The following is a 21,922-nucleotide window of genomic DNA, read 5'->3' as shown; positions in this document are numbered from 1 at the left end:
TCCAGCGCCCTCTGCACACGCTACTAGGCTCCCGCCGCGGGGCAGACTGGGACCCGAGCAGCCGGCAAGGGAAAGACCTTCTCCGGGCAGGGGTCTGGCCAGCAGGGCGGGGTGCAGGGAAGGCAGAGACGGGTGGTAGCCTAGTGCCACCTCCAGCCCCAGCGGGGCCCAGGCGACACAGGGACACCGTCAGGCTCACCCCAGGAATCCCCTTTCCCAGGGAACCAAGAGCAAGATGCTAACAAGGGCGAGGGTCTCCGTCCAGGTTTCCGAGGGCTCTGGTGGGGAAGGGCCAGCTGGCACCGCCCGCCACAGGGGTGGGGGTCACGGGACCAAGACGGCCGCCGCCACACCGCACACTCCCGACTCAGCGCTTCCTTCTCCCCGACTTTAACACGCCTCGGCGGAGCCACGCCTCGGTCTCCCTCTGAGCAATGATGCCCAGGAAATTAGCTACAGATATTTCCCCCCTGAAGCACCTTTGGGACTCAGGACACCGCAACTGGCCTGTGGACGCCAGGGGACTCGGGGGGCGGGAGCAGCACGTCCTGACTCAGCCAGGACCCCTGCGAGGCCCTCGGTCTCTCAGAGCTGAGACAAAGCCACCAAGGGCACGGCGGTGAGGCGGGGAGGGAGGAGGGGGCCTCGGCCGGGCCAGGGGCCACTCACATGAAGTTCTCCGGGTACTCGCTCAGCGCCATGTCGATGATGTTGAGGGCGTCGTGGTAGTGCTTCTGCGCCGACAGCAGCAGGGCCAGCAGGTGCAGGGAGTTGGCGTCGTCGCCCTGCAGCTGGAGGGCCTGGCGGACGTAGCCCAGGGCCTCTGGGATCTGGGGGGGGGGGAGACAAAGCCCCAGGGGCTGTTTCAGCACACGCCCAGGGGGGCGGCCATTCCCAGCTGGTGCTAAGTCCTGTGTCAGAAGCTGCCTCATCTGGGGGCACACGCAGCTCAGAAGCTAGGTGTGTGTGTGTGTGTGTGTGTGTGTGTGTGTGTGTGTGTGCGCGCGCGCATGCGCGCGCGCAGGGGTGTGTGTACACGCAGATGTATGTGTGTTCATTGTTTATTCCTCTTCCCTCTGGAGGGTGGTCACACCCATAAGTGCTCAGGGCCGACTCCTGGTGGGGTCTGGGGGACTCTAAGCAACGCTGGGGATGAGACCAGAGCGGGCCACGTTGGGGGGAAGGGCTCTCCCTGCTGTGCCAGCTCTCCAACGCCACATTTATTTTCACTGTGTGCGTGTGTACATGGGAAGGGGAAGGGGGGAGGGCTGTGTAAGGCAAGCGTCTTCCCGGCTGTACTGTCACTCTGGGCCCTATTTTGAAATCAGGATTGAGGTGCTGCTATTCACAACACCGTCCACCATGGCTTCGTGCATCCGTCACTCCAACCCCTCGGCCACGACCCACGGATCCACTTCCTTTGCCAAGGTCCCAGACCCCTCCCCCACCCCACCCCCAGACTCAGTTCTGTGGACCAACTCTTCAGTCCTACTGCCCCCTTCTTGGCCATTTGTTGTTCTCCATGGTTCTTTCTCTCTTTTTTTTTTTTTGGCTTTTTGGGTCATACCCGGCAATGAACAGGGGTTACTCCTGGCTCTGCACTCAGCAATTACTCCTGGCGGTGCTTGGGGGGGGACCATATGGGATGCTGGGAATCGAACCCGGGTCGGCTGCTCAGAGGACCATAGGGGAATTGAACCCGGGTCGTCTGCGTGCAAGGCAACTGCCCTACCTGCTGTACTATCGCTCTAGCCCCTCAAGGTGCATCTTCACACTCCGCCAGTAAGAGAGATTGTTCTGTATCCATCTTGGGGGGGTATTTAAAAACCAATCTTTCTTATTTTATGTATTTGTTTCTTTGTGAGCCACACCTGACGATGACGCGCAGGTCTGTTCTGGCTCTTTACTCAGGGATCCCTCCCGGCAGTGCTCAGGGGACCATATGGGATGCCGGGGATCGAGCCTGGGTCAACCACATGCAAGGCAAATGCCCTCCCTGCTGTGCTACTGCTCCGGCCCCTATTTATTTATTTATTCATCTGAGGCAAGACTGCCTTCTCTCATAGCTCCGGGGTGCACCACGGCAAGTCAATAGTGTTCATGGACAATGGGAAAACTCTGCTGGGAGTCCAGCTCTGTCCTTCACCAGGCGCGGGGGCTGCGACCCCCTCCGCCCCCACCTCCCTTCCCTGGGGGCAGCACCCCCTCCTCTGGCCCGAGACTCTGAGAGCTCGTGTTGGCTCAGTCCAGGGCGGGGGCTCTCGGCCGGCCCCCGTGCCTGTCCCAGGCCGTCCCCGCAGACACGGAAGGAAGCAGCTGGCCGCTCTCTGCGGGCGGCGGGTGAGCCGGGGAGGGACACTCGAGGCGCCGCGTCTCGCTCTGACCGCCAACCCCAAATCTGTTCCTCCTCTCGAAATAAACCCTTGCTCTTCTTCTGCAGAACAGAGCTGCTGCTGGCGATGCCCAAGATAATCCCCCTCTAAATGGAGACGGAGACGCGGTGCCAGGCTCTCCGGTGGAAATGGAACCACCCTGCCCGGAATGGTCTCGATTTTATTTATTTATTTATTTTAAAAAAAAGTCTCACTAAAATTTCAGAGCACTGTCACGAAGCCTTGACCGAGCGATCAGACATCGGGGATTCTGTTCCCACCCGCCCGCCCCTGATTTCCGGGAGATACGGAGAAAGCAGGCACACACACCCGGCTCTGCCCGCCTCTCCGAGCGACAACCCGGGCCAGCTCCGTCTGAGAAACAATGCAGGGGGCCGGAGCGATAGCACAGCGGGTAGGGGGTTTGCCTTGCACTCGGCCGACCAGGGTTCGACCCCCGGCATCCCATATGGTCCCCCAAGCACCGCCAGGAGTAATTCCTGAGTGCAAAGCCAGGAGTAACCCCTGAGCATTGCTGGGTGTGACCCAAAAAAAAAAAAAGAAGAAAGAAACAATGCAGGGCTGCAGGTCTGAGGGCGGCAGCGATCATGCGGCCCTGCCCCCTGCGGCCGCTGCTGAAGGGGGTCTTGGCTGCCCACCCTGCAGAAGGCACTGCAGTTCCCAGCCAGCCAGGGAGAAGTCGGGCCTGAAGCCGGAGCTCGAAACGGAGCCCCAGCCCCCCTGTGGGCCCTTCTCAGGCCCCGAGCTCACGACCCCCCAAACCCTCAGCAACCTCCCCCCTAGAGAGCCCTGCTGGCTTTGCTCTTTCCCCAACCCACCAGATTCCTGCTTGGAAGTTTCAGTTTTTCAGGGGAGGGGTTACACTGTGTGTGTGTGTGTGTGTGTGTGTGTGTGTGTGTGTGTGTGTGTGTGTGTGTGTGTGTGTGTGTGTGTGTCGGTCCATGTGGGGTTGGATCAAACGGGGAGGTGGGCGGCAAGGCGGGGAGGGGCAGCCCCGTTGAAGGCAAGTGCTTTCACTCCCGTGCCGTCTCCCCGGCCCTGCCGTTCCTTTTCTCCGGGTTCAGTGAGGGCCAGAGGGGCTGCCGGCTCGGGCTGCCAGAACCAAGCGGTCCCAGTGGGGAGAGCAATGGCCGCGGGGCGCTGCCCTATGTGTGGGGAGGAAACGGAGTCCCGGGAAGCGAAAGGGCTGGGGCAGGGTGGCTGGCTCCTGCGGGCGGACAGGAGAGGGTCCCAGGTCTCGGGGGTACCGCTCCCACCCTCTCCTCCTGCTCCAGCGGCCTCTGAGAGAAACCGGACACCCCCTGTGCCCCGGCCCGTGGGAACCACCCCCCTCATGGGTGGTGGTGCCACTCAGGGTGCCCACGGCAGCTCTGCAGACACAGGGCCCCATGCACACGCCCCCTTCCCAGGCTGACAGCCTACCAGGACAACCGTCACGCCTGACCTGGAGGGTCCAAGAGCAGGGGGCGGGAGGGGGGGTTGGATGGTGACAGAGGCTGGGGCCATAGGACAGGGGGGAGGCGCTTGCCTTGCACGCAGCCGGCCCAGGTTCGATCCCCGGTATCCCACACGGTCCCCCAAGCACCTCCAGGAGTGATCCCTGAGCTCAGAGGCAGGAGGAAGCCCTGAGCATCACCGCCATCGGGGGTGACCCCTCAGAGGTGACCAAACCAAACAAAGACCAGGGGGGAAAGGGGTGGGGGAGAGAGCTGCAGCCCCAGGTCCTGCCCCTCACTGCCCCTGGCCCTGTCCAGTGCCAAGTGCCTCTGGACCCAAGATTGAACTGTCGAGTGCCGGTGGCTAAGCACTGTCAGAGGGTTCCCTAGAGTAGGACCTGGGGCAACTGCCCCCATCACCTACAAACAGAGGGGCTGGGGGGGGTGTCCTGGTGTTAGGGTGCGGGCAGACCCAACGTGGGGGACCCACCCTGAGGACCACGGTTCCCGGGGACCTCATACCCCAGCCAGGCCCGCAGCGATGTGGACAGGCCTGCTCTGCCCTCCCGGAAACTGAGGCCAGGGGAGAGAGAGAGAGACGCTGGGACAGGGAGCAGGGGGGTGGGGGCGAGCGGGAGCAGGGAGGGTGCAGGCTGCTGGGCAGGGGGCCCCAAGGAGGGATGGGCGGCCGTGTGCTGGGGAGACGGCTGCCAACGGATACGCGCCTGGGGACTGACCTCGGGTTCCCCCTCCAGTCAGCACTCAGGGACGTGCTGGGCTGCTGCCGGGCCTCGCACCTGGTGGGCAGGCCCGCTGGCCGGCTGGCGGCCAGAGTCCAGAACAGCTGGGAGAGGGCCTTGGAGGAGGCAGCGGCAGCTTCTGGGAGCTGCAGGGGGGCGGAGGCAGAGCCACTGAGCTGGGCGCGCCTGCCAGCCCGGGGCCGGGCCTTCCCCTACAAGGAGCCCCCCTGGGTGATGGCTGCTCACGGGAGTCACCCAGGACCAGGTGTCCCCTGCAGGCCAGGGACCAAGACCAGCTGCGGACACCTGGGCTGTCCAGGCGGGGAGGCCCTAGGCCACCTACCAGGCTGCCTCCCGCCCCACGGGGGGGACCCTCGGGTTTCTGGGCTTGACCTCTACGGGCAGAGCGTGGCGAGCCCAAGCCTGGTGTGCAAAGGGACTCGAGGAGGAGTCAGCGTCCTCCAAGGGAAGCTGCCGGTCAGCCTTGGGGCCGGGGGTTGGGGGGAGGCAGGAAGCAGAGAGGGGGGGTGCCTGGGGCAGACGCAGCAGGGGAGCGAGACTGACCTGTCTGGAGATGGCCAGCTGCAGAGCCAGGTAGAAGGCGGCTTGGTGGTCAGTAGGAGACAGACTGTGGGCCCTGGAAAAGCAGTGGCGGCTGTTAGCACGGGGCGCGGCCGTTCACTCCTCCCCACCCACGCGGGCACTCGGCGTGCATCCCCCCGGGGGCACCGCTCCACAGCCCGCTAGCAAACGCGGACGCTTCTCTTCTTACTACGGCGAGTGGCACAGAAGCAAGCTTCCGTGTCGGCACTGGAAGTGGCAGCCACAGCCCCGGGGCCCTGAGAGGAAGACGGACAGCCAGGGTCGACCCCGCACAGACACCTCCCGGCATCCTGCCAGAACACGGGGGGCACCAGAGGCGGGCTTGGCACGGTGGTGGCCGCCACGGTTGAGTTGGGTCTCGGCGTTAATATCACAGACACATTTCTGGATGTTGTTTTGCTTTGCTTTGTTTGGTGGGGGCAGGGGGGTCCCACCCGGCGATGCTCAGGGGTGACTCCTGGCTCTGCACTCAGGAATGGCTCCTGGCGGTGCTTGGGGGACCATATGGGATGCCGGGGATCAAACCCGGATCAACCGTTTGCAAGGCAAACGCCCTCCCCGCTGTACTATTGCTTGGGCCCCACATTTCTGGATTTTAGAGGAACCAAAACGTAGTGACACAGCTTTGCTTTATATGAGTTTTTTTTTGGCGGGGGGGAGTTGGGGTGGGGACAACCAGTGATAAACTGTAGGGAGAAGAAAGAAAAAGATACTCATTCAGTCTTTTTTTTTTTCTTTTTGGGTCACACCCAGCGATGCACAGGGGTTACTCCTGGCTTTGCACTCAGGAATTACTCCTGGCAGTGCTTGGGGGACCATGTGGGATGCCAGGGATCGAACCCGGGTCGGCCACGTGCAAGGCAAACGCCCTACCCGCTGTGCTATCGCTTCCGGCCCCATCGTTCAGTCTTCTGAGTCTCCTAAGTTACGCACAGCTTCCTGATCTGGGCCAAGGCACCAGGCCTTGTCCCGAGACTGGCCCTTTGACACAGAAATGGAAGGGGCAGCACAGGCCTGATGACGGCAAGTGTGGTCACCAGTCCCTTTCTGTGGAACTCGATTATCTTTCACCAGGAGCAACTCAAAGCATGCCTGGGGGGGTGGGTGGGGCAGAAGCTAGTGTCCCGGGCAAGGCGCTTGCTTTGCACACGGCCGAGACCCTGGTTCAATCCCCGACACCACATATGGTCCCGCGAGCATAGAGTTGGGAGTAATCCCTGAGCACTGCTGGTATGGCCGCCCACCCCCCAAAGCAAAGCCAAAGTCAAAATGTGGCCGTAAACAAGACAATGCTGTGCTCAGTTTTTTTTGTTTTGTTTTGTTTTTGGGTCATACCCGGCGATGCACAGGGGTCACTCCTGGCTCTTCACTCAGGAATCACCCCTGGCGGTGCTCAGGGGACCATATGGGATGCTGGGATTCGAACCCGGGTCGGCCCGCTGTGCTATCGCTCCAGCCCCTGCTGTGCTCAGTCTGGAGGGAAGAGGAGACCCCTTTCCTTCCGTCACGGGCAGACAGAAGGGACCAGCCACCGGTGGCGGGCCCCAGACCTCGAGCCGGCCTCACCGCCCCCTCTACACGCCTGGGCCAAGGAGCAGCCTTCACCAGCAGAAAACAACTCAAGAGAGAGAGAGAGAGAGAGAGAGAGAGAGAGCAGGAAGAACTGTCGGGGCACCGTGGACGTGACACTGGCCAACGTGCCAGGAACTGCCCCCCCGGCAACGAGGCGCTGACACGGAACCATCTATGACAGCAAAGGGGCTTGAAGCCCCCGCCCCCCCCCCCCCCCGGGTTTGCCGTTCAGACAACACGCCCAGGTCAGCAGTCTGCCTTGGCACAAGGAGTGATGTCCACGTGTGGCCGGGGCCGAGGGCAGGCCTGCCCCAACTCCTTGCCAGGAGCCCTCCCTGGAGACCCAGCCTGGCACTGTCTCCCCCAGACTCTCTCCAGCTCTGCTCTCCCGAGAGCCTCATTCCTCCCGCAGACCTACTCTGTGAGCTCCTGCTTGTTCCCTCAGACAGCCACTGGTTTCTCAGAGGACCCAAACGGCAAATCAATGTTTCCACTTCGGTGCTGGTGGGAAGTGAGATTAATGGGATGGCTGGGGTCTCTGTCCCTCCCCACAGCCAGGAGAAATGAATGTGAAATGATGGGGGAAGAGACCCTTGAGTTATTCAGCATGGCTCACTATACAATGAAGAAAGGCAGGCTTCGATGACCCCTCCAACCCTCCCCGCTCACTCACACACACACACACACACACACACACACACACACACACACCTCGCCCCGAAAGAATTCCTCAGAGTGCTAATTTTCTCAGCCTAAGTTTAGATTTCTCACAAATGAAGTCAAATCCAAACATGTTTGCTCTGACCCCAACCCCACCAGGTGGCAGGCCGGCGGTGGCTGTGAATCTGGGTCATGGATAGGACAGTTCTGGCCAATGGCCCCACTGGCCTCTTCCACAAACATCAGCGAGAGCCACGGTCCTCAGAGAGACCGACCAGAAAGCACTCAGAATTGGCATTTCTGGGGGCACATTTGGACGACATCGAAAGAATTGCCAACTTGGCTAACCAGGGAGGCCCAACTGCCAACTTCCCGATGAAGCGAGACCCAGACAGACACACTCTGAAGGCTCCTGTGCGGGGCCAGGCTCGGGGCTCAGCGGCTGGGCGCGTGCCTGGCCCAGGACGGCTCTGGGTGCAGTCCCTGGCACCGTACAAGCCAATAAAGCCAAATGACGAAAACAAAAAACCCTCTAATTTTTGTCATTTGGCTAATGCGTTAAATTCACCCTTTGAGCCTGTGAAAGGCAAAAGGAAGCCAGGAAGAATGCCCAGCAAGACAAAACAAGGTACCCTGGGCTGACTTCCTGTGGATTCCAGAGGGCTTGTTTTAGCAGCTGGGCTTCCTGTGACTAAGCCACGGAGGGGGGCCACAGACAACTCCCTCCTCGGGAATCAGGAAGCACCACGGCGAGAGGACATTGGGGATGTTGAATCCTGAAAACGGCAAGTCTATTGGAATCTCCACGTGGATTCAAACAAACCCCATTCCCATTCCGCCAGAGCACCTGGCGAGCCTGCTGAGAAACCCCAAAATGTCACTACAGAAAGGCTCACAGAGGCCTTTTCTTGGCAAGGCAACTCCACACGCATTAATTTCTCTTCTAGAAACAACTGACAGATTGCAGGCCTAGTGGGCAACCCACCCATCTATACATCTACCCACCCACTCACCTACCTGTCCACTCATTCAAACACCCGTGATTCATACCCATCCGTCATCCATCTACCTACCCATCATCCAACCATCCACGCACCCGTCATATAACCATCATGTATCCATCCATCCATCCATCCATCCATCCATCCATCCATCCATCCATCCATCCACCTATCCATCCTTCCTTCCACCCACCATACAGCCATCATTTATCCATCCATTCATGCATTCATCCATCTGTCCGTCTACCAATCATCCATCCAACGATTCATTCACCCACTTATCACCTAATCATCCACCCACCATGTATCCATTCAGTTATTACTGTCCATACAGCCTGTTCCCACCGTAGCCCCAGACCGTATGCCAGACTCCGGAGAGCCTGTGGATACACTTGAGATGCACCACCCGCTCCCCCAGACACACACAAGGGGAAAGCCCAAAGTGGCCATCACAGCCAGCGGAGTGCAAACAGCACTCTGAGGCCCCTCCCCCACCCAGAGAATGTTCTGTATTCTTTCTTAAAGGTGCATGGGGGGGCTGGAGCGATAGCACAGCGGGTAGGGCATTTGCCTTGCACTCGGCCAACCTGGGTTCAATTCCTAGCATCCCATATGGTCCCCTGAGCACCGCCAGGAGTAATTCCTGAGTGCAGAGCCAGGAATGACCCCTGTGCATTGCCGGATATGACCCCCAAGAACAAAACAAAAAAGGGTAAATGGATATTTAAAACCCATCAGAACCAGAAATAATTTTTTATTACAAATCTTAGTCACTCCCCTTAATTAATTATGCATTAATAAATAACTTATTAATTTATTAATTCTTAATAAAATTAATTCTAATTTCTATTTTATTTTATTTTATTTTATTTTATTTTGCTTTTTGGGTCACACCCGGCAATGCACAGGGGTTACTCCTGGCTCTGCACTCAGGAATTACTCCTGGCGGTGTTCAGGGGACCAATGGGATGCCGGGGATCAAACCCAGGTTGGCTGCGTGCAAGGCAAACGCCCTCCCCGCTCTGGCCCCTCCATTTTATGTTTTTGTTTAAAAAGAAAACAGTACCCCTCAAAAAGGGTGGAAGCCCCTGAACAGGAACATGGGGGTGCCAATGTGGGGGGCAGGGGGAGGGGTGGGGCGCTTGCTCCAGAACGGATGCAATGTGGGGGTGATTAAGGCATCCCAGCTGCATGGCTGCATCTGCGTATTGCAACCCTCGATGCCCACAGCTGTGGCCCTATCAGCTGCACCAACGCATTGGCCCCGAACACAAGCACAGCAAAGAGAGACACTGTTGTTTGCAAAGCGTCCCGGAGATGCGGCGGTGCGAGGGAGAGAACAGCCCGGGCCCGGCCGAGCACCCGTGGCTGTGGCCTGGCTCCCCACCTGCAGGAATCCAGGCCGCACTCTGAGGAAGGGGCGGCAGATGGCACTGGTGCCCGGGCCCCCGTATAGGACACACGCTCTCATCCAATACCCACCCGGCCCCCGCTGAGTCCAAGTTCGAGAGCAGCCTGTTTTGTGTGGAGAGTGACTGGAGGGTTACAGCGAGAGGGGCAGGAAGGCACCTGGCAAAGCCAGCTAATCCTGTGCGTGTGTCTGACTGGACATTCCTGAGTCACACACTTAGCCAGGTTTGTGCATATTTTTCCTTACTTGGTAGTGCGTCAACTGCGTACCCATTATCAGCTTGACGTAAGGGGGCTTCAGGGAGAATTGGCAAAACGAGGCAGCAAGGGAGAGACCAGGCCCAGAAGGATCTCCCTTCTGGCTCCACCTCTTTTACTGGCTATTTATGGACAAGATGCTTCATAGGTACATCATAAATTAGAGTTACTATTATAAGGCATGATGCATCCTATGGACGGGGTCAAACTGATTAGCCATCTCTTTTTTTTCCCCCTTTCAGCTTTTGGGCCACACTCGGTGGTGCTCAGGGATCAGTACTGGCAGGGCTTGGGGAACCACATGGGATGCCAGGGATAGAGCCCAGGTGGGCCGTGTGCGGGACAGGCACCTCGCCCAGTGTACCATCACACTCCGGGTCCAGTCTTCTCTATGTTCCTGGTTCAACTCTAGCAGGTGTTGGAACCAGAATCTAGAAGACAGTGGGGGTGATTTCTAGCATGCCGGGTGGCCTGCCTCGTGCGCTCCATTAGCCTGGGGTGCCTTTCAGGGCACTGCTTCCTACGACGCTGTGATGATCACTTTGGGTCCTCCTCCTGGGGCGTGTGTGTGTGTGTGTGTGTGTGTGTGTGTGTGTGTGTGTGTATGCAGGGGGTGAACCTCAAGAAAAGGCATTTGTATTATTTAGCTGAAAAAACTGTCCAGCGTCTGGCCCAGGACCTGGAATTCACTGGAACCTGCAATAAGGACAGTGATGGATGACAGGCAGATGATGAGAGCATGGTTGGGTGATGATGGACAGAAGATGGATGAATGGCTGGATGGATGGATGGACAGATGGATGAATGGCTGGCTGGCTGGATGGACAGATGGATGAATGGCTGGCTGGCTGGATGGACAGATGGATGAATGGCTGGCTGGCTGGATGGACAGATGGATGAATGGCTGGCTGGCTGGATGGACAGATGGATGAATGGCTGGCTGGCTGGATGGACAGATGGATGAATGGCTGGCTGGCTGGATGGACAGATGGATGACGGACGGATGGAGGACGGGTAGACACATGAGTGATGGGTGAATGATGATGGGTAGCTGAATGGATGGTGGATGGGTGGATAGGTGGTGGACGGACGGATTGATGGTTCTAGAAGAGGGGAATCACGAGTGGGTGGGTGGATGGATAGATGTATGGGTGAGTAGAAACATAGACTGGGGGCACTTTCATTATAATTTTTTTTGATATTTTTGTTTTGCTTTCTTTTGGGGCCATATCTGGTGCTGCTCAGGTCTTATTCCTGGTTCTATGCTTCCTCCAGGAATCATAACTGGCGGACTCAGGTTCTGGGGACTATACCTAGCTTGGCTGTGTGCAAGTTAAGCACCTTACTGTATTATCTCTCTGGCCCCAAAATCTTTCTTTCCTTTTTAAAAAAGTTTTACATATTTATTTAGTCTTTTTGGGTCACACCTGGCAATGCTCAGGAGTTACTCCTGGCTCTGCACTCAGTAATTATTCCCAGTGGTGCTCGGAGATGTTGGGGATCAAACCGGGTTGGCTACATGCAAGGCAAGTGCCCTCCCCTCTGTGTTGTCGCCCCGGCCCCTCTAATCTTTCTTTTTTACAAAAAAACTTTCCTCTCCATAATTTTGTTTCACCCACAATGCGCTAGGTTTCCTAGTCACCGTATTTGGAACAAAACCATTTCGTTCCCTTGAAAATTATTCTTTCACACAAACACGAATGTAAGGTGGCTCTCTCCCAAAGACACAGATTACTCTCGATTCCCATACGAGCAAAAATTTTAAAAATCAGGGCTGGAGCGATAGCACAGCGGGTAGGGTGTTTGCCTTGCACGTGGCCGACCCGGGTTCGGTTCCCAGTGTCCCATATGGTCCCCTGAGCACCGCCTGGAGTGGTTTCTGAGTACAGAGCCAGGAGTAACCCCTGTGCATCGCCAGGTGTGACCCCCCCTCTCCAAGCAATTTTTTTTTTAAATCCCTTTGAATTAAAACCTAAGCAAAAAAAAAAAATGAGCAAAAAGGAATCCAGGCCAAGGGAACAACTGCCATGTCACATAAAGCCATGAATCCTGGCACCACGAGGCAGACCACCCTAGGGCTGCTCTGGGAGCCGGTGGGGGTGCGTGGGTCTAAGAAAAGTGAAGCAGATGTAATGGCCACTTTCTTGGGCTCCCTTGGTGGGGCGGTGGGCGGGGGGTTCCATACTGGAGCCCGGAGAGTTTCAAACTCCAGATCATTTGAAATGGAAATGCTCTCCACACTCTGTGCTAAAGACGACAACAAAAGCTCAGCCTGCAGATGTCGACCAGTACTTCCTGTCATCCAGCAGATGGGGGCTGGCAGGGTGAGGAAGGGACCGGGCAGGCCCTCGAGGAGACAGAAGAAATGAGACCAAAGAAAGAGTGTCAGACTCGAGGAAGTGAAACCACGAAGTGACTTCACGGGAAAGGGACAAGGCTGGCAGCAAAAACCCTCCTTCCGAGGGAAGGAAAATCCGGCCGTGTTTATTAGGTTCTGAGAGGGCCTCGTAAAATATCCGGACGTGTAATTAGGTTCTCAGTGCAAACCCAGGAAACTGGTGCCAGCCAGGGGTCGCTAAAGCAACCGAATCAATAGCAGTTCCAGAACTGACGTCATTTGGTGTGGGGGAGGGGCTGTCCCTTCCAGGTGGTGGCTCCTTTGGGTGACCGGGTCTACCTGCACACTCCGAACACAATGAAAGCAGTGTGTGGCACGGCAGTGGGGGGCAGGAAGGCTGGGAGGGGACCTGGGGTTCACCCAGATTTCAAAGGCTCCCTTGCTTCCTGCAGTTCCATTCCTGACCAGAAGTAGGCGCACTACTAGCTCTGCCCACCAGGCAGGCATGGGGCAGCCTGCTTTCAAACTGCCGTGTGAAAGAGCATTCTCTGTAAGGGGGGGGGAGCAGGGGCAGGGTGGGGCTGGCTGCTGGGGTGGATTCAACCTCCTCACACATATTTTAGGAACGGTGCTAAAATCTGGATTCTTCATTTCTTCATTTCGAAACCATCAGCTTGACATGATTTTTTTTTTTAAAGGTGAAGTGTGTGTGTGTGTGTGTGTGTGTGTGTGTGTGTGTGTATAGGGGGGAGGGCCAAGCTGGAAAAGAATGATCCATTTGCCGGATGAGGACAAATGCCTTTAATCGCAGGCATCGTCTCCCGAGCCATACGAAGGCTTCTCGGCGTCGGGAAGGAATCTAGCGCGCCCAGATGGAGGAGCAGATCAAGAATGCAGATTTGCACGGCAACCGTGAGGCGGCCAGTTTGGATGCTGTATGTTCAGTGCTCAAGACGAAAGGCTTCCCGGGGTTGGGGGGGGGAGGGAAACGACACTGTTTACATAATCGTTATAAATATCTCTTCTTTTTATACTCCTCATACTCGGGTGTCATTATGTACAGTGGAGAGAAAAGATGAACTCCCACTCACCTGTGAAACGCAAGGAGCGCCTTTCTCTGGAGGACCTCCTGCACCCCTCGCAGAGAAGCTAAGAAAAGGGTTGGAATTAGTCAGTGGCAACCGGAGATGAGGGATCTTTTCTTTTTTTTTTCTTCCCCCCCCACAAACATGGGCGCCCCGACTCGAGGACACAGCCCGGGGCGGGGGGGGGGGGGCCGGGGCACTGGCTTGATGTCAGGAGAGGAGGCCAGTGTCCCTGGTACCAGGCCAGGGCCAGGACGCCTGCAACCTGGACGTCCACACGGGGGACCGAGCAGGCAGACCCAGCACGGGCTGACTTGGGTGTCCCGGCTCCCAAAGCACGAAGCCTTCGGGGATGAGTCAGGTCCACCCCCCCTGCCGCGCCCGAGAGAACGAGGGCTCTGGGAGGCGTGGGGGGGGAGGAGCAAAGATGGCGCTCCCTACCGGGGCAAGGACCGAGTCCCGGAGGCACGTGTCTGGGCCGGGACGGGAGAAGGCCATCATCTAACTGCGGCCACTGCAGGTCTCGGGTCTGAGTCCCCCTGAGACAGGGGGGCAGGCCACGAGGGCCCTGGGCTAGCAGCGGGAGAGAGCGGGAGACGGCAGGAGCAGGGGGAAGATCTGGCAACTTTCCTGACATCATCGGGATTTTTCCGGGGAGAGTGGGGAGGGGGGGTGCTAGGAATTGGTGAGGGTGAAGGTCTGGCGTTAAACCGACACCTGAACGTGAGTCCACTTGCACTTGCCTCCCAACCACACGCGTGCTAGGGTCTGGCCCCAGTGTGGCAGTGCATAAATTTAGCCAAACTTCAAGTGTTGGAAATCAGCCCTGTGCCCGGCTTCTCCGGGGTCTTTGATATGTTTGGGCACAGGAAAGCAAGATTTCGGGTGATTTGTCCAACATTTAACACCAGATTGTCAAAAAGAAAAAAACAACAACAGGAGGAGGTCGGGAAAAATCAAATTGATAAATGTGTTTTTCTGCAAACATATCGTTGAAGGCTCCATCAAATAATAAAAAAAAGATCGAAATTTTTTTTTTAGTCAAGACTCACGTTACATCCCCACGGGTCCTAGCCACTGAGGGGAGGGCACGGGCGTACGTACACAGGCAGTGTTGGGCAGCTGCGAATACGCGGGCAGATCCGGGCATGGAGATATGCCCATGGGCAGGGGACATCCCTAACAGGGTCAGCCCTGAAATGGGACACAGCTCAGAGGCAGAGCCAGGGCAGGCCAACGTGGGCCTCGCTCCCCTCCGTGCACCTGAGGGGCCGGGCCCTGCCATCCACCAGGCACGGTGTGGCGAGGAGAGAGCCTGAGCCCAGGTCTGCGTCTCTTCCTTCCCAGCACTCCCCCACACCCGGAACCAAGAGGACCCTCCCGGGACACCGGAAGGGCCCGACTGCGGGCAGAGGGCGCTGGGGGACTCACCGTCCGTGGCCTGCAGGCTGTACGTGAGGCCCAGCGCCAAGTAGCCTTTGGCCTTGAACTCCGACGCTTTCTCGCCTGCATCCACGACGGTTTTGGCAAACTTCTCGGCCTCTTCCAGCTGAAAGGCAGCAAGTCCGACATCAGTCAGCGGCCGGGCACGCAGCCCCGCGCCCAGGGGAGCCCGCGGCCAAGCCAAGGACGGGTTCTGATGAGTTGCCGTGGAAACAGCCCGCTGCTGCCTCGACGACCCTTGTCTCCGGGCCCGGCTCAAGCCCGACAGGCCTCAGGCCCTGCTGCCCACTCGAACTCGCTGCCCACCTCCCCGACTCACTCTCCGACTCAGGGTGGGGACACTTCCGGGCCCTCGTCTCTGTTTTCCGACAGGCTCTTGCTGCAGTGAGGTTAGTGCAGGGACCGGGGAAGGGAACAGGGGCGCCCGCAGACACACGGAAGGGCCGTGCGAGTAATAAAGAGCCTGGAATGTGCTGTGTTTGGGGGCTCCTCCCCTCCCCCCGAGGACATCAAACATTCATCTGGGCTGGGAGCCTCTTTCCCACCACCAGCTGCTCAAACTTCCAAAGCACCCTCTCTGTTATTTTTCTGAGACAGCACATGGGCCTCACACCGACAGACCCCCAGGAGCGCATGTGCACCTGTACCTGCCGCCCACCGGGAGCCCTTCTGCACAATTCACTAGAGGCAAAAATAAGATCTGCGCCTGCAGAGGGTGGCGCATGGCGGGGTGTCACTGCAGCTCCGGCAGTGGGGGTGGGGGGGACAATACTCGGGCCGCCAACACCTCTTTACTTCTGGGCTTTGGGAAGTTGTAGCAGGGATGCGAAACACACACACACACACACACACACACACACACACACACACGCTCCTGTATACCCAGAACAGACCCACCTCCCTTGGCTCCTGACTCAGCACCCCACAACCACCACCCCACCCCCCCGCCCCCCACCCCTCCACCCCCGGCCCGGGAGCAGCCCCGGTGCAGCTGGAAACGGGCGTTTCCTGGATGGGAAGGGCTGGTGGGCGCTCCTGCCCACGCCTGCGCCCGCTGCTCTCTCGTCTGCGGCCCCCAGCAGCCCACACCTGCCAGGGCAGCGCCGGCTTTCCACAGAGCGGGGCTGTTGCTCTGCCTGTTTTTCTGTATGTGTGTGTGCGTGTGTGTGTGTGTGTGTGTGTGTGTGTGTGTGTGTGTGTGCGCGCGCGCGCGCGAGGAAGTGGGGGTGTGCGGCTCTTGCAAAGTTTTCTCCACATTTCCTCAAGCGAAATGTAACGAGAGCAGAACAGAGTCTCCAACGAGGCTCGCTGCCGTCCGGCTGGGCGGGAATAGCCGGGGAAGGACAAGCAGCAGCAAAGGCCGTCACGGGGCAGGAGAGCCGACCTCAGCCGGTGCCCCAGAATTCTGAGCAAATGCTTTTTGTTTGCTTTGGAGGAGGAGGTCACACCCCGTGTTCCTCAGGGGTCACTCCTGGCTCTGCGCTCCGGGATGGCTCCTGGCGGTGCTCAGGGGACCGTATGGGACGCCAGGGATGGAACCGGGCTGGCGGTGTGCAAGGCCAACGCCCTCCCGCTGTGCTATCCCTCGGGCCCCCCCCATCCTGAGCACATTCTTGGCAGAGGGAAACCAGAGCCCCTAGCCGATGGTGGTGACCTGGGTCCAGCGCCGCTACTGTCCCCCCTCAGGGAGTCAAAACTCCCAGGCGCTTTCTCTGAGGCACCCTGTCAGGCTGGTCCCAACCCTGCGCCTGGCCCAGACCCCGTGAAGAAGAAGGAGGGGAGTCGGGTCTCCACATGACTGGGCGGGGCTCTGTGTGTGACGGGAAAATCCAGGCTCTGCTCCGTGTGGATCGGAGGGGGGGGTAGGGGGCAGGGGGGTGACCCCAGCCTTCTTGGGACCCCGTTTCTTGCACAAAGCTGCGAGACGGATCCGGACACGAGTTCCCATGTCTCCTTCTCACGGCTCTGGAGACAGGGAGCCGTGCCCCCGCCCCCCACCCGTGTCCCCGCCCTGGAGACTCACCCAGTGCAGGGAGCCCATGCACAGCTTGGCGGCCAGGAGCGGGATGGTGGCATCGTCGGGCTTCAGGCGGATGCACTCCTTCAGCACCTTCACGGCCCGCGCAGACTGCGGGGACAGGGCCCAGTGGGCGGCCGGCCTGCCCCGGGTCTCGGGGAGTGAGGGGAGGGGACTGCGAGTGACTGCGGGGGGCAGGGGGGGAAGGCCAGAGCGGCAGGACAGCGGGGAGGGGGCCGGCCCGGCACACGGCCCATCTATCCCCAGCCAGCACCCCCTGCGAAGGTTCCTCCGAGTCCTCCGGGCGTGATCACACGCGGGAATAAGCCCTGAGCGCGGCCAGATGCGTCCCCCCCAAAAAATACTAAATAAAAACAAGCAGAAGTGCCTCCCTGGAACCGCCACCTTCCCACCCCAACCTGTATCAGGAAAACGAGAGTCAGAGGCGGCCGTTTGACTCGGGGTCAAGGGTGGAGGGTGCGTGGAGGAGGGGGGCCAGTTCCAGTGGTGCGGGAGGGGCTTCTCCTCCCTCTGTGCTCAGGGGTCACCGCTGGCCACGTCTGGGTGGCCACATGCGCAAGGCCCCTGCACTATCCCTCTGGCCCACGGGGCCTCGTGTCATTGGGAAAGGCCGACGCCCCGAAGTTCAGAGTTCGGAGTTCAGAGCGCACTGAAGCAAACGCCTGGCTCCTTCCTCAACCGGAAGAACCCTGGAGGACAGGAGGACCAGCGGCCACCAGCTCAGGGTGGCGGCATGACCGCGGCCACCGGCCAGCACTTACTTCTGTGCAGTGTGTGGGGGGGGTGGTCGGGGGGTCCCTCCCTTCTGCTGCCGAGGAAGCTGAGTTCCCGTGTGTGTTCCCCCCACCCCCAGGCCCACCCCATAGCCCGGGCTCCCGACCAGCACGGCCAGGGCCTGCAGGCCCACGGTGGACAGGGACTCAGCGAGCTGACCTTCTGCAGGGCCCCTCCCTTCGCCCCGGGGGCCGGGGGTGGGGTTCTCATGTCTGAGGGGCCTGGGTCCGCTGCTCCCCTGAACCTACCTGGCCGGGAACAGCTTCCACTCTCAGCCAAGAGGGGGTGCGGATACCGTCCCGGGAGATTCTACAGAGGCCGGGGAAGGCCAACCACTCCGGGCTCCCCGCCTCGGGGGCTGCATCCCTGTAGCCCCCCCTCCCCGTGTCCCCGGGTCACTGCACCCATCGCTGGTTCTGTTCAGGGCACAGACAGTGTTGGGTGGTTGGTTGACATGTGCACTTGGGATGGGTCATCCTTGAATGCCCCCGAGAGAAACTGGGATGGCGGGGCGGGGGGTTGGGGGGCGGGCAGGTGTGCAGGGGGGGATGGGTGGACAACACACGGGCTCACAAGAGGTCACTCACTTTCCCGGCCGCCATGAGGGACAGCGCGAACTGGTACCAGAGGTGGAACTCCTCAAAGGCAAACTTCATGGCTCTCTCCAGGCACTGGAAGGAAGAGCAAAGGCAGGGGTCCGAGAGCGCCCCGGGCGGCAAATCCCTCTGCCCCGCTTCCCCCCTCTGGGGACCCCCGCACCCTAGGGTGCAGGGAGGGCAGGGGCCAGCCTCACACCCCTCCATGGAATCCTGGGCCTGACCCCCGGCCGCTCTTCCTCCTGTGACGGGAAGGAGGCACAGCTGAGGCCAGGGCCAGGCCCACAGGACCAGGGGCTCCGGGGCTGGACAGAGCAGCATGGGGAAGGGGCGCCGGGAGGCAGGAACTCTGCCCCCACCCCTCCACCCCCTGGGAGGGGGCAGGAACAAAGGCACAGAGGCTCCCTAGGAGCCCTGGTCTGGCCGTGGCCAGTGGACACCCAGGTGGGAGTCAGGCACAGGCTGGGGTGTCGTGGCGTCTGGCCGAGCCTCTGCCATGAGCCGCTCACCCTCCCGGGCCCGAGCTGTGCTACATATGCCCCACGCCCAGTCCACTGGCTCCCCATACCCCTTCCCGCCCTCGATGGGCCCGTTCTGAGAAACCCTCTTCCCCACAAGTGCGCAGAGACAGCGGGAGGGAGGGAGGAACGGGCCGGGGATCAGCAGCCAGACTGGAGGCCCGAGGGAGTGACGCGGGACATGCTCCAGACCCCAGGACCAGGGCACAGAGATGCACGCGCACAGGGAGGGCACCAGGGACCGGGCTGGCTGCAGAGGTGCAGCGATGACAGGACCCCCCTCCCCAACACACACACACACACACACACACACACACACACACACACACACACACACACACTCTCCCATCTCTCCCACGTGGCAGGCAGAGAGGGAAGGAGCCGGGGGGCGCGGCGGACTGGTGGCTCCCTGGCAACCCCGCTGTGGAAGGAACTCGGTGATTCCGAAGCGCCCGGAGGGCCAACGAGGGGCAGGCGTCTGAGTGTCCGAGCTGGAGCGCGACACGGAGAGATGCAGACACAATCCTCTGAGTCAGGACCAGCCGCATCCATTCAGCGTGGCCCCTCTCGAAGCCCCAGTAGCACTTCATTTTTTTTTTTTTAAGCAGAAATAGCAAAACTCACTGTAAAATGCATGCAGAACCCCCAGGGACTCTAAGCAATCTTGAGGAGAAACAAAGCCGGAGGCCCCACATGTTATGGTTTCGAGTATACCACAGAGCCACGGTTATTCAAAACAGCACGATGCTGGCGCAGACACCCCCATCCCTGCAGGCGGGAAAGCGGGGGCTCGGATACCCGCGCCCCCGGCCACTGCGGCGTCGCTCACGAGCCCCGAACGGGGCAGCCACCCGTGTCTGTCTGTCAGTCAAAGTTGGTCGGCCCACACGGGGAAGAGCTCCCAGTCTTAGAGGGCTGGACGCCCTGACCCTTGCTACAACACGGATGAACCCCGAGGAAACGGTGTCGTCGAAATAAAGTAGCGGGGGAAAAAGATCAATGTTGTCGGGCTCCACTTCAGAGCTACTGAGAGTAAAGTCACAGGGACAGGAAATAGAATGGTGGGTGTCGAGGGTTGGGGGGTGGGGGGGGCACGGGTCCTTCTTTCAGAGGGACAGTTTCCGTTTGAAGAGGAAGGATGCCAGAGGTGGTCGAGGGAGTAGTGAGCCTCTTAGAAATGGATCCGATACGCCAGTCCCAGATGGCCAAGACGGACGCAGCGCGAATCAGCCATGTGGCCACGGGGAGAAAGGACACTCGAGAGAAAGGGCTGGAGTCTGGGGCGGAGACCAGGTCACCTCAGAAGCGTGTTCTGAGGAGGCCACAGGGCAGGGCCTGGGGATGGAGAGGAAATGGCCGGGAGTTCTGTAGGGACTAGAGGGCCACAGAGAGGAGGACAAAGTGGAAGGGAAACAAGAGTGAGGCGGTGGGGGGGTGGGGAGGGGGAGAGAAAAGAGTTCCAGAACTTTCAGTGGTACTTACAGAGAGATAGAGGATAGATTGTGTTACATGTTTAAGGGGAAACCTGCCCTCACAAAAATCGGCTAAACCGTGATGTCGGACAGCTCACAGGGGCTCCCGGACCCGGGGAGGTACAAGGTGGGTGTGCAGGGGCCCTGGGGTGGGGGGAAGGACGAGTGACAAGGGGAGCACAGGCCCGCATGAGGTCTGTTCTGACGACTCGACTCTGTGAGTACGCTACAGCCAAGTGCTTAAGTATACACAGAAACGCTTCAGTGTTTCCGCGCTGCGCTTCCTCCTTCTGCTAAGGCGAACGGTGAGTATCAACTGTTTCCTGGCGAACTACAGGAGCTCAGCGGCTGAAACGGTCTGTTCCGAATCAAGAACCAGCTACCGGGGAAGAGTTTTCTGGGTTTCCTCAGGCCAGTGCAAGAGCCATAGTCACCTCACACTTGGCTCACACTCGCCTCACTATCGCCTCATACTCGCCCCACACCCTCACACTCACCCCACACCCCACACTCACCTCACACTCACCTCACACTCACCCCACATCTACCTCACACCCTCACACTCACCCACGCTCACCTCACACTCACCCACACTCATCTCACATTCACTCACACTCACCTCACACTCACCCCACACCCCACTCACATTCACCCCACAACCTCACACTCATCCCACACTTGCCCCACACTCACCTCACACTTGCCTTACACTCGCCTCACACTCACGCCACCCCACACCCCACACTCACCCACACTCACCTCACACTCACCTCACACTCACCCCATATCCACCTCACACCCTCATACTCACCCCACACTCACCTCATACTACACTCAGCCCATACCCCACTCACCTCAGTCACCCTCACACTCACCCCACACTCACCTCATACCTGCCTACACTCACCTCAGACTCACCTCAGACTTGCCCCACACTTACCCTATACTCATCCCATTTTCCCCACGTTCACCCCACTATCACCTCACACTCACCCACACTCACCTCACACTCCCCACTCCCCCGACACTCCCCTCATATTTCCCCCCCACTCACCTTATACTCACCCAGACTTACCTCACATGCACCCCACACGCACCCCATTTTCCTCTTACACTAGCTTCATACTTGCTTCATTCTTGCCTCATATTCACCTCACGTTCACCTCAGATTCAGCTCACACTCACTTATACTTACCTCACCTCAGATCCCCTCAGAGGCTACCCTTCGCCCCCTCCCTCAGCGCAGCCCTGCCGCAGGTTGACACTTGGGGTGAAAGGGCACCAGGGGAGGATTCGGCAACCACCAGGCGGGCAGGTGGAGGCGGGTGGCACACGCCGGGCCCCAGCAGAGAGCTGCACAGTCCCATGGCACAAAGGAGTTGGGGTCTGTTTTGGGGGGTCTATGAGTGAGTGTCTGTATCCCCCAACTCACAGGGTCAGGGACGGGGGTCGCAGGAGCAGATCCCCCTCCTGCGGGGGGCTTGTCTGCAGTCCAGAGCCAGCTTCCTCCCCCTGCCCCCCCCCAGGCAGGCAGGCCCCGTCGGAACGCTGCCCTGACGCAGACGCCTCCACAGGCTAGGAACAT

The 21,922-nt window shown here is 59.4% G+C and overlaps 1 protein-coding gene across 6 annotated transcripts in view; it reads right to left on the bottom strand.

The window, feature by feature from the left end:
• TTC7B (tetratricopeptide repeat domain 7B) overlaps positions 1-21,922 on the bottom strand; it is a 184,837-nt gene that overhangs the window by 61,861 nt on the left and 101,054 nt on the right. For all 6 annotated transcript variants that reach the window (XM_055129801.1, XM_055129806.1, XM_055129803.1 and 3 more), the window contains 6 exons: positions 18,339-18,422; positions 16,963-17,067; positions 14,928-15,045; positions 13,503-13,560; positions 5,134-5,206; positions 670-830 (listed from right to left, as the gene is read on the bottom strand). In XM_055129801.1, the coding sequence (XP_054985776.1) occupies positions 670-830; positions 5,134-5,206; positions 13,503-13,560; positions 14,928-15,045; positions 16,963-17,067; positions 18,339-18,422 (599 nt within the window). The remainder of the gene's footprint in view (positions 1-669; positions 831-5,133; positions 5,207-13,502; positions 13,561-14,927; positions 15,046-16,962; positions 17,068-18,338; positions 18,423-21,922) is intronic.

This window comes from Sorex araneus, chromosome 3 (assembly GCF_027595985.1).
Source record: "Sorex araneus isolate mSorAra2 chromosome 3, mSorAra2.pri, whole genome shotgun sequence".
NCBI lineage: Eukaryota > Metazoa > Chordata > Mammalia > Eulipotyphla > Soricidae > Sorex > Sorex araneus.
The sequence above is the reverse complement of the archived record's forward strand: the minus strand, read 5'-3'. Positions and strand labels throughout refer to the sequence as shown.